The sequence below is a fragment of the Balaenoptera physalus genome (assembly GCF_965194825.1).
Source record: "Balaenoptera physalus genome assembly, chromosome: 7".
NCBI lineage: Eukaryota > Metazoa > Chordata > Mammalia > Artiodactyla > Balaenopteridae > Balaenoptera > Balaenoptera physalus.
In genome coordinates, this window is record NC_138886.1 from 33,563,633 (window position 1) to 33,576,425 (window position 12,793).

The 12,793-nt window shown below is 48.9% G+C and overlaps 1 protein-coding gene across 3 annotated transcripts in view; it reads left to right on the forward strand.

The window, feature by feature from the left end:
- Positions 1-12,793, forward strand: part of GABBR2 (gamma-aminobutyric acid type B receptor subunit 2) — a 364,244-nt gene that overhangs the window by 277,157 nt on the left and 74,294 nt on the right. For all 3 annotated transcript variants that reach the window (XM_082468617.1, XM_082468616.1, XM_082468618.1), the window contains 2 exons: positions 2,783-2,933; positions 6,010-6,142. In XM_082468617.1, the coding sequence (XP_082324743.1) occupies positions 2,783-2,933; positions 6,010-6,142 (284 nt within the window). The remainder of the gene's footprint in view (positions 1-2,782; positions 2,934-6,009; positions 6,143-12,793) is intronic.

The window sequence follows — 12,793 nt, forward strand, 5'->3', positions numbered from 1 at the left end:
AGGAAGCACGAGGCCGGGATAACACTGAGGCAGCAGCTGTTCCAGGCTTGCCTCCTGCTTCTCAGGGCTTCCCTGCACCGCCCGGAGGGTGGATAACCAGTCTCTGAACCCAGAGCCGAGCCAGGACACCTGGGCAGAACCCAGCTCTCCTGTCCACACCCTGCCTGGGTTCAACTCTCACCCAGACCCCTGCACCAGCCCCCCATGGGTTTTACCCACCCATCACCAGTCTAACCCCCTCAAGTCCATTCTGCCCTCAGCTGTCATGTCATACTGAAGAGGCCCACACAGTCCCCATTACTCACAGCGAGGGGCCTCTCCCTGGGGTGGTTTTAAGACCTCCAGGAGGGGACCCCGCCCCACTTCTCTGCCTCCTCTTTCAGGTCTCCCCAGCCAAACTGCTGACATTTCTGCAAATGTGCCGAGACCCCACCATGCCTTCGCCTGTGCTGGGCCGTCCGCCCAGAATGCCCTTTCTTCCATGTCTTCCTAGTAAACAGCCAACTACTTATCTTCCTGTCGAGACTCAGCTCCCACATCATCTCCATTCTGTAGCCTTTCCTGACCCCATCTGGCGGAACTGCACTCGGCTCCCTGCTTCCTGCTAAGGCCTCCCTGGGCCTGATGTTCTCACACCACCTGGACCCCATCGCTAGAGGCAGTTTGCATAGTGATTAAGGCACAGGCTTCAGGGCTAGGCAGATCTGGGTTCAAATCTGGCCAGCTTTGCTACTTACTAGCTATAAAAGCCACTTAACACCTAAAAAAATATTCCCTCACCCCGTAAAATGGGAGTCATCTTCTCTACCCATGAGACTCTTAGATCAAGTGAGAAAATCTCTATTAAAGTGCTCAGCTCATGGTAAGCATTCAATAAATGTGCTTGCTGCTGCCTTTTTTAAAAAAAACATGGCTAGTGTGTAAGTTCCCTGAGGACAGGAACTGTGTCTTGCTTACCTTTGAACCACTGGTGCCCCACACCAGGCCTGACAGTTGGAAGGTGATTATCAATGATGATGCCCATCATTAATGAGGATGAATGAAGGAAGGATGGTGATGAATGGATGAAGAATGAATGAATGGATTGGGTGGGGAGCAAGAAACAGGACTGCTGCTGTTACTAACACTTCTGATAAGCTGTTACCATTTGGCTTCCATAATGACTTAGCTAAGATGCACGGTGAGAAGGTGCCATTTTGGGGGAAGACAAGGTGGAATAAGAGGAGCTGTTGATTTTCTGAAGTTGTTTCTACACAAACTAGTGGTTATAGTAGTCACATAACCTTTGATCCAAATCTAGCCCCGTTGCTTAGTGCCCAAAGAGGAGCTTATTTCCACCAAGAACTCATGGGCACTCACAACTCTTGTGTTTGGGATCCAGAAGGTGCCTAATGCAGCCCAGGCTATGTGGGGGGAGGGGGGAGGAGGATGGAGAGTAGGAGGAAAAATTTCCAGGTGTTGAGCTTTTACTTCTGGAAGCAAGAGATGGTGTTACCTGTATCACCTTGAGTCTGTTTTTGCCCTGACTTTCAGCCCCTGAGGCCACTCTTATAAGTGTTACTTTGCATGTAAGTGCTTAATGCTTTACATTAATCAAGCCAGCAGGTTTCTAGCTGTTTGGAACCTGACAATTCCCTCTACTGCTTAGATGATTCAGACTCTCTTTATCCACTGAATGTTTCCAAACACATTTGAACTTGCTAGCAGAGTTTTTTAAACAGATGTGCAGGGGAGTTCTCAATCCCTGCCACCACATCTGCCCATCCTCTGCCTGTCTCCTGGGAACGGAGGCATAACCTAGGTTGGCACCCGTGGCACAACTGTGGTGGGGTCATCATGACCCCTGGTGGGTCTCCCAGGTTTGGCCACGTTTGAACATCTGACCGATTCCACACTGGAGGGAAAAGCTCCAAAGTGTCACAATTCCACAGCAGAAACCTGACCTGAAATAGCAGCTGAGAAAAAAGGGATCTGCAAGAAACGAGAGGTGGGCAGGTGAGGAAAGGGTGTCCCTGCATCTTTCCTCCCAAACCAGCCTGTACCTTGGAAATCAGGACAATTTTGCCACCATCCATAAAGATGAGTTTGCTCTGAGGCCCTCAGGTCTCCCCCAGGTGCCTGGTGCCCTTGAAGAATGAGCAGGGACATCTCTACAGTCACACAGCGGGATGGGATCCCACAGTTTCTGTCCAATCTTGGCACAGCAGGGAGGGGAAGGCATGCCAGTAGCTTCTGCCTCCCACAGTAAGTCTTATGAAAATGGAAAACCAGAAAGAGCTTTTATAGCATAATGACCTTGAGGCAGAAAATCCGCAGCCAGAGCACATATATGTTTCCACGGAATTGAGAGGCAAGGTTTCCACCCTGTTGAGGGGTGGCCATTATCATGTGTTGGAGCAGGGTCCTTGAGAGCCCAAGCCAAGTTCCTCACCCCCAAAGGCAACCAGTGGTACCTACTCACAGCACCCAGCCCTGCACCTTCTAAGCCACTGGTACCTTTGGGGAATAAATGGCGATGGGTTTTCAACATGGTAATTAGACCAAATTCTAGTCTTCTAATGGCGATTAAATGCATCACAAATCCCTTATTGATTCTGTTTAGAGAAAGAAATAAGTCCTGGCTTAGGCTCCCTACTGGCCAACCGCTGGAGCCCGCTCACCCAGTGACGTGTCCTGCACAGTTTGTGCACAAGTGGCGGATGTCAAGGGCATCCAGTCAAGGATGTTCTCAGGGACTGACTGTGCACGGAGCTCAGCTGATGCCTTTTCCTTCATCTTCTAGGATCCGAACCACCAAAAGACAAGACCATCGTCCTGGAACAGCTTCGTAAGATCTCCCTACCTCTCTACAGCATCCTCTCCGCCCTTACCATCCTGGGAATGATCATGGCCAGCGCTTTTCTCTTCTTCAACATCAAGAATCGGAATCAGAAGTAAGCCACTCATGCCCTCCTCTTGGATAGTGCTTTCTGGATAGACAAGCCTCATAGACAAAGTGTAGGAGCATCACATAACACGTTTTCCAGGGCCACAGAAGTTATTAGGGCAGTTTCCCAAAGTGTGCCGCTTAGTCACTGGGATGTCATTAGATGTTTCATGTGAGTGTGTGTGTGCGCGAGCACGCAAACACACACACACACACACACACACACACACACACAGAGGCAGGAGTGCTGCTTGCACAGGAAGTCTGGCTTAAACAAAATTGAAGGGTCCAAGTCCACAGGTCTTCTTGGAATTTTGGCCATGCATGTGCACTGTGTGGTGGTCCAGGAGGAGAAGTATAGAAGCAGAATTCCCCAAACGTCTTTGCCCCACCCACCAGCATCTTCAGGAAGCACTGCCAGAGGGAGATCACTGAGCTCAGTAAGGGCACTTTCCATCCATACAGCATATCACAGCCCAGGAAGCGCCTCCTTCATCATCTCAGTTGACCCTTGAATAACGACCGCAGTTGCACATGAGAGCGCTGGCTCGATGTCGGAGGGCTGGAAGGCCCTGTCCGGGCCCGCACTGCTGCGTGTAGCAGAGCCTGTCCCCTGGGTTTCTGGCCTTGATTCCTTTTCCCCCACGCGTGCCCTTCCCTCTCCGGAGGAGAGCAACTCGCTTTCCGAGTTATTCTGGCCAGCCATGGGTAGTACGAGCCACTGCCCCAGGCGGTGGTGTTTGCTGAGCACAGCCAGCTTCTTTGGTTTCCATAGCAAATTCCTGAACCCTGCTCCCTGCCTTGTTGTGGGAGTGGCTGAGCAGGGCTCAGAGTGTGGGCCTTCGCGAGGGCACAGCCTTGGTGCCCCCACAGGCGGCGCAGCTCTACTGTACTGCCCAGAAGACACACAGGGCAACCTCCTGGGCTGCAGGGACAAGGGCAATCCCAAGAGAAGAGGTACTTCTCTCTCCCTGCTTGCCAAGGAGGAACTTGGCGGCTCTAGAACTTTTGTTGTCGTTTTGGGGTTTGTTTTCTTTTTGTTTTTGTTTTTGGTAGCAGCTGCTTAGGTCAAACCTGTTTCCTGAAGAACAAAAAGTTGTATTCACCTGTTGTTTTATTTATCACCGATAACACATACATTGCCTCAAAAAAAAAAATTGAAGCAACTCTCATCTACTCCGTACAAACCTTAAGTGATGACCATGCGTGTTAGCACTCGGCACAAGGCTCTGGGCACATGGTCAGCTCTTAATGTTAGATTCCCTTCCTGCAAGCTGCAGTAGTTTTTGTCATAACAACAAGTTGTCCCTGTCGTTAAGACTGTACTCCTTTAATTCCTAACTACCCCCTCTTGGCCTCCTGGGGGGGGAATTACCATTACTCTTTCCAAAAGGCTGGCTTCCGTGTGAATTTTTTTTCCCAATAAATTTATTTATTTATTTATTTATTTATTTATTTATGGCTGTGCTGGGTGTTCGTTGCTGTGCGCGGGCTTTCTCTGGTTGCGGTGAGCGGGGGCCGCTCCTTGGCTGCAGCGCGTGGATTTCTCACTGCAGTGGCCTCCCTTTGTTGCAGAGCATAGGCTCCAGGCACGCGGGCCTCAGTAGCTGCAGACGCAGGCTCAGTAGTTGTGGCTCGCGGGCTCCAGAGCACAGGCTCAGCAGCTGTGGCACACGGGCCTAGTTGCTCCGAGGCACATGAGATCTTCCCGGACCAGGGCTCGAACCCTTGTCCCCTGCATCGGCAGGCGGATTCTTAACCACTGCGCCACCAGGGAAGTCCCTGTGTGAATTTTTTGACTGGCTTTGCAGATTTAAAAAATCTACAAAGAGATAGAAAATAAATGTCACTGTGGTTTCAAATCCCCCTCTCTTCTATCTTCCTTAATGCTACTCATCCTTTAAGGTCTACCCCATCCAGGAAGCCTGCCTCAATTCCTGGCCTCTCCCCTCCTTGCTTCCTATGGTAATAAGAATGAAGGGGCCTTAGCGGTTCATGGTTTGCAAAAGGACCTTCAGGAACCCAGTCCCCTCTCAGCTTCACATGTGTCCTAGGCAGTGGTATATGTGCTTTTATAGGCGAGGAAACTCAAGTCGGCTAATTGACTTGCCAAGGGTGCACCTCATGAGGTCGCAGGGGCGTTTGCTGGACTCAGGGCTTCCAATTCAAAAGCCCATGAGGGGTCCACAATTTACAGCTGGCTTTTTATCTCTCTACTACTTTGACACTGAGTTTTTAAATGTGGAAGGATTAATAGAACTGCAGAATGCAAAAGAAAATGCTCAGGGAACAACTGACCATAATTACAATCTGCAAAAGAGCACCTGGACCATGGGGACACCTGAAAACCCAAGACATTCTGAACAGATTGTGCTGGGGGAGCCAGACACACCTGAGAGTAAATTCCAGTTGGCTGATAGTTTAACACAGCCTGGTGAAGACAGGGGGAGGATGTGGGTGGGGACTCCATTGTCCACCTCCATCACCTGGTACCGGGAGGTACCATGCGTGTGGCCCTCTTCGTGCTCAGGACAGTGTGAGCTTCAGGCAGCCAAAGTGGATGCTCACTTACCACCTGAGGACCACAATTCCGAGCAGCCCTGAATTCTCACCTGTACGGTCTCTCCTAGACCTGATCCACTCAGCACGGGAAGGTGTGGTATGGCCATCTCTCCCATCACTGTGGAATGTTGCTGAACTTAGATTAGAATTCTCTAGATTTGGCTGTCTTCCCAGCCCCAGCCAAAAAAAAACTGTTGACTTAACATCTTTGTGTAAACTAAAAATTAATGGTTGAGGAAGCCGGCAATACAAGCTGTCCCCAGAGAAGTGATAGGTGAACTTGACTGAGAAGACAGGAAAATCAACAACTAGAAATCGATAGCATCATGGTCATATAGTGAGGGGGAAACAGCCCGTCAGAGGCAGCACAGTCTTGGGGAGGGGGCAGTGAAGGAAACCAAGGTTTGCATTTTTCTCTCCCTCTCTAGCCTTGGTGACAAGATACACATTCAGAAAATATTTGCTGCAGGAGTAGCTAAATTAACAGTTCTGCTAACTATAATATCTCTTTCTTTTGTCAGGCTGATAAAGATGTCAAGTCCGTATATGAACAACCTTATCATCCTCGGAGGAATGCTTTCCTATGCATCCATCTTTCTCTTTGGCCTGGATGGGTCCTTTGTCTCTGAAAAGACCTTCGAAACCCTTTGCACCGTAAGTCATTCTGCACATTCCAGTGGTTTGTGATAGAAGGTTTTCTTGGTGACCACAATCACAAAAAACATAGTTACAAACCCAGAACTGTGTGAAAATACATGAACAGGCAGCAGACAACTTGTTCAGCCATTCAAACAGTTCAACAGGGCAGCGTGGTATAGCTTTCAGACCAGAATGGACTTAAGTATTGCCTGTAAAATTAAGATCGTGGATTTAACAGGCTGTTGCTAGAAGACAGCCCACTGAGAATGATTGAATAACCTAGAAAAGCAAGGGGAAAAAATGCCCACCCAGGTACTGTGCCTGGGGTCGGAGTCGGCTGTGTAAGAAGGAACAAGTCTGCCCATCAACCTTGACAGCCATCACAGAATATAAGGAGAGATGTTTGTATGGATGACTTTGAGTTGTACAGAAAAGATCGTGCTCCTTATTCTCTATTTAACAGCAGTGTTTCTCAACCCTTTTTTTGCTAATTGCCCCTGTAAGGAGCCTTTTTAGGCTTTTTTTTTCTAATTATCCCTTCTTGAAATTTCAATACCAAAGATATACTGTATTTCTGTTTATGTACTGTATACATACCTATAGTTTCTATAGAAAAGAGTAATATTTTTTCACATTCAAGAACCAGTGTTGTCCCCCTTGGGAACTATATCACCCCCATTGAGAATGCATATATTTAAGGACGCCCAAAACAGTGTAATTTATTTACTATATTTTAGCAATGTTACTTTGAAAATTAATTAACATGTTTAAAAATGTCATTGCCTAGTTATTGTTGTTATTAGTTGTTTTTCTTTTTAAGGAGTTTGTACGTTAGCAGTTAGCAATTGTGTAGAACTCAGTTGAAAGTATCATTGGCTTACTTTTTAGGATGAGGATGGCCAGTTGGGATTTATTTCTGGACTTTACTGTGATCTCTCAAAACTGGGTTAGACATGCAGTAATTCATCCAATTCCCCGCCTGGAGGACCAGAGCTAGAAGGGATGGTCAAAGGATCAGTGTTGACCAGATTAATCCAAAAGCAACTCTTTTGTTGTTGCTGTTTTCTATTAAGGTGTTAAGAGCAACGTAGGCCCTTTTTTGGAAAGCAGTCTCTTTTAGATTATATTTGCTGCTCTGTAGTCTCAGTGTCGCCCACTACTGGACGATCATAAAGTAAAGGTTGGCAGTGAGGATTAAACAAGTGGAGGACCCCTTAAATGTGCTGCAGGTCACCACCCACACCTTGGACTTTCAGGACTGCATCGGGTCTGTCAACTTAAAAAAAATGCGCAACGTGAGACTCCTGAGTTAAGTTTTATTTGGGACAAAATGAGGACTGTAGCCCGGGAGACAGCATCTCAGATAGCTCTGAGAAACTGCTCCAAAGAGGCAGCGGGGAAGGTCAGTATATATGTGATTTTGGTGAAGGGGGGGAGTACATGCAACCAAGCACAGATTTTTTGCAGAAGGTTACTGCTAGTCACGAGGAGCAGACGTCACCATGAAGGATTTTAGTGCTTTTCTAGATATGAGGAGGTACAAGAATTGGACTCATAAAATTGGCTCCTAAAAATATCTAACTATCTGAAGACCTGTTCTGCCAGTTTTTCCCAGAGCACAGAGTGCCTCATTCCTGCTCTCCACCCTGAACTCCTTTCAGGGGGTATTGAAAGTCAGCAGCTGCAGCAGCACATGATTTAATCCTTGTAGAGGTAGATGGCAAGTGCCAATTTGTAGCTGACAGATCCCCAGACTCTGGGACAGCCCGTGGACTGGAGGGAAGTCCCTGGAGCACGTGGTGATGCTCCCCTGATTCCTGCAGATGATGACATCGGACTGACTCTTGTTAATAGCCAGCTTTAGCATGAATTGTCAAGCAAATGAGATGTCCCCAGAACACGTACTTTGTTTGAAAGGTTCCACTTGAGAAGTGCATGGTCAAGTCCCCAATACCCCAGGGGGTCCCTGGGGTGCTCAGGCATCCTTCCTCTCTGGGGTGGACCTGGAGGGCAGTCAGGCCCCACGTGCTCCAGAGCTCACCTGGTTCAAGCTTCCTACTCAGAGTTTTTTATTCTGCCCCGTTTCACTCTGCCCTTCTGGGGGTTAAGGAGGTGAAGTCAAGTCACAAGTCCCCCGCGTGCCTGGCATCAGAGTGCTGGAGTCAGCTTCCGAAGAAGCTGAGCCGCTCAAAAGTCCCTGTGGGTGTGGGTTAGCAGTTTGTGCCCTCAAAAGTGTGACCCTCTGGCACAAGGCTGGTGACCGCAGCTTGTGTCTTGCTCACTAGAGACGGTGTGAAGCGCATGAGGTCCCCTTCAGTTCTGCATCAGCATGACTTCTGTGCCCTGTGGGGCCTTTTGAGTTCATGGGCGCCATGTGTGTCTGTGGTCAGCTTTCCTGGACAGTAGTGTGGCCCGAGGGAGGGGCTGCTCCCAAGGCACCCTGAAGAAGCTAAGCGAGGGGTTTCCTTCTTCCCTCTGTCCCTGGGGATGCCCTCCCCAAGTTTGAGGAGACCATGACAACGGCAATAATGAAAATGGTTCCAGGGGCCCGTTTGGTGACTTCTCATTTACATGGCGCTCTGATCTCTTGGTGGCTCCCTGAGAGCTGAGGGGCCCACCTTGATCTCCTGGCCGAGCATCACGGGGACAGAGCTCCACTCGGGTCCCTCCCGGCTCTTTGTCGCCGGCTCCTGCCACCTGGGAATGCATCCATTGGCCTGAGGTCCAGTCTTGGGTGCAGAGACATGAGGCCCAGCCCTTGGAGAGTCTCTCCCTCCCAGAAGGGAGTTCCTGCCATCTCACCCTGCTCATGAGCCAAAGGCCGTCAGAGCACAGGTGCTTCCTGGAGTTTGCCCCGAATCCTACAGACACTGGGTGACGCAGGCTAGGGAGCCCAAACGAGGACATCCCCACACCCGGGTGTTTTCTCTTAATGAAGCCTGACATTCTGTTCTGGGAGTCGCGTTCATTTGCGTGAGGGGAAGGTTGTCCTGAGAAGCCTGGCAAGGCGGTATGAATAAATCATAAAGCGCTTTACAAATCAGCATGAGCTGGAACATGAGGGCTCTGAAGATGTTAGGGCCTGGTTCTCCCAACCCTGAGGATTCATTTATTTGCAGTCGGGGCTGTTTCAGAGGCTCTGCAAGGGGAAGCCCACATTCGTGACTGTGGGGAAAAGGCATAGATTAACTAGTGTGGATCGAATTGGGTCAGCACAAATGTGTGCGTGGCTAAGACCGGGCTCACTTATTTAATCATCCCCAATAGTGCTCAGGAAGGGGAACCAAAAGCTCTTAAATTTAGAGCCTAAGTGCCAGCCCCAATGGGTGCAATTTGGGTTGTCCTCCACCTGCTATTCCAGAGGGGTTGGCTCCTTTGTTTCACTTGGTGCCTTGGATTGTGTTCTTTCTGGGCCTAGGAGGCCCCCAGTAAACTGCTACCAGTGCGGTGAGCACAGGTCTTCAGCAGCCTGGGTTTGACTCTCGCCCCCTACACATACTACCTCCGGACTGTGGAGGTGACTTAGCCTCTCTGGGCCTCAGTTTTGTCGTCTGTGAAATGAGCACAACAAATCCCTATGCAGGACTGTGGTGTGGGCTAAATGAGACAATTCAGAGGAGCCGCCTGGAGCATAAGGCAAGTAAGGGGGCAGTGGGCAACTTTCTCCCTGTCATGGTATAATCTCCTGGTGTCCCACACTTTTTCTGTAGGAAATCTTACAGAACAAGGGACAAGGTGGATCACGAAGCCAGCTTCAGATGTGGAGCAAGAGAAGTCACAGTTCAGTCTGTTCTGCTGCCATATGAATGCCACTTTTTTCCCTTTTAGTGTTCAGTATAGAAACTAAACACAGTGATAAACAGTAAACACCACCTCAGGAAGAAACCTGTGACGATCACGGGATTATGCCTCTCTAGGGGCTGTGCCTCTGCTCAGAAGGGCCGTTATAACTCGGACAGCGGGGTGGGCACATGTGTGAGCATGTGTACACACACAGAGCTAGGGAAGCAGTCACACTCAGTTCCCATCCCCCGCTCCCTCTGACCCTTTCTGGCATCTTCCCAGCCTAGTTCCAGCGAGTCGTGCAAACAGCTCGCAGCTACACCGTGCTGTCTCCCTGGACACTGAGTGGGTAGTGGAATCACCATAGCAACATGGCCCCTGTGGGCACGAAGCTGCCTATGAGGACAGTGCTGGGCGTGGGCCAGAGCCCCCGTGCCAGGGGGATGGGAGGGCCCTCACACTCACTTACGCAGCTCAGGAATCCCAGCCCCTGGCAGCCCAGAGAGGGAGTGAGGTGGGTGGGGAAGAGAAAAGGTGCTTGCCTTCCTTGTGGAATCCTAGGCAGAAACCCCCGCACAAGCGTGGAGGGGTAAGAAGGAACTCTGCAGTGAGGACGAGAAGACCCAGGTGGGCCTTTGATCCAGTGCAGGTCTCAACAGCTCCAGGGGCGTTCAGGGCATTCCTGGGCATGGAGATGGTCAGCAGTGCCGTGTGAGCTCCCCAAGCCTGTGCCCTTGTAAAATTCAGCGTTCTCTGCTGTGATTTACCTTGGGCCAGCCGCCAGGTGCAGCCTTTCCTTCAAATCCCCATAACCACCTGACAAGGCAGGGTTCACTGTCCCCGCTTCACAGGAGAGAAAACCGAAACTGTCATACATGGCTAGGTGGCAGGACCAAAGTATGGAACTATCTCTGTCGGACTACAAAGATGTCTGAGACATTTCATTCATTTTTTAAAGAAATATTTTGATTTTTTTTTTAATTTATTTATTTGATTTTTATTTTTGGCTGTGTTGAGTCTTCGTTTCTGTGCGAGGGCTTTCTCTAGTTGTGGCAAGCGGGGGCCGCTCTTCATCGCGGTGCACGGGCCTCTCACTATCGCGGCCTCTCTTGTTGCGGAGCACAGGCTCCAGACGCGCAGGCTCAGTCATTGTGGCTTACGGGCCTAGTTGCTCCGTGGCATGTGGAATCTTCCCAGACCAGGACTCGAACCCGTGTCCCCTGCATTGGCAGGCGGATTCTTAACCACTGCACCACCAGGGAAGCCCCGAAATATTTTGATTTTTTGTTAGCTGGTTTATACCAGGAAAAACAGGTCAACTAAATTCTTAGGAATGTGGGCAATATTTATCTCAACCAAAATTTTTGTCTGTTCTGATTTTTTAAAATTGGAATATACAGTCGTCTCTTGGTATCCACAGGGGATTGGTTCCAGGAAACCCCGCAGATACCAAAATCTGAGGATGTCCAAGTCCCTTATATAAAATGATGTAATATTTGCATAGGTTATAAGCAATCCTCCCATATACTTTAAATCATCTCTAGATTATTTATAATACCTAATACAATGCAAATGCTATGTAAATAGTTGTAAATCCAATGTAAATGCTATGTAAATAGTTGATGGTGTGGCAAATTCAAGTTTTGGTTCTTGGAACTTTCTAGAATTTTTTAAAAAATATTTTCAATTTCCTCCCCGTTGGTTGAATCCGTAGATGTGGAACCCACAGAAACGGAGACCTACTGTAAGTCACATACCATAAAATTCACCCTGTTAAGGTGTATAATTCAGTCGTTTTAGTATATTTATTCATTCATTTTTGATACATCCCCAAAGTATATCATAGTGCCTGGCATATAAGAGAATTTCAGTCAGAATGCTTGCATTCAAATCCTTAGCTACACTACTTCCCTGCTGTGCGACTTGAAGTTACTTAACATCTCTGAGCTTTAGTTTACTCCTCTGTAAAATGGGCATACTCATAGGATTGTGAGGGTTAAATGAGATAGTGCATGTAAAGCACTTAGTGCCTGCCACATAACAAGATTCAGTAAATGCTAGCCATTATTATGAATGAATGAATGAATGAGTGAATGATGGGACTATGTCTGAATAACTGTGTTCACCTCTGGACACAGCTAAGAGAGATACTAATAAAGCAGAGCAAACTTGGCATGAAGAAGAGGCTGGAAAACTGGGGTTGATGCTGGTTGATTGCGTGTAGGTATGTCCATGGCAACTTCCAGCTTTACATGTCCTTGCTTTGCTAGATCTGGGTCGGGGACAGACTCAGGGCCTAAGTCAAAGCCAAGCTGCTGTACCTCGGCCACCTTGAGTGCTGAAAGGGGCCTCAGGGCAGGCTGCGAGGGAGGTAAGAATGACGCAGGTGGGATCTCTTGGACATGAGTCCCCAGTCACTGGAATCTGATGTGAGAACTAGGAGAAGCCAGTTCAGCCCAGGGCTGCTCTGATGGCAGCACCGAGGAGCGTGGCTCAGCTTTATCTCCCAGCTGCCTCCACTTGCTGAGATTCCTGACTCCTTTATTTATTTTTTTACCTTTTATTAGAGTACATATACACTTACACATTTCATAAGCGTATAGCTCAATGAATTTTCGTAAACTGGATTCAGCTGTGAATCCAGATCAAGAAACAGGCCATTACCAGCATCCCAGAAGCCCTTCCTACCCCCTTCCAGTTACTATCTGCACCCCTCTCCCAAGAGTAACCACCGCCCTGACTTCTGCCCACACAGACAGTGCTGCTCAAAGAACACGTGAATCACCTGGAGATCTTGGTGAATGCAGATTTCGGCTCAGTAGGTCTGGGGTGGCCGGCGGTGCCGCAGCTCTAACAAGCTCCAAGGTGCTGCTGATGCTGCGT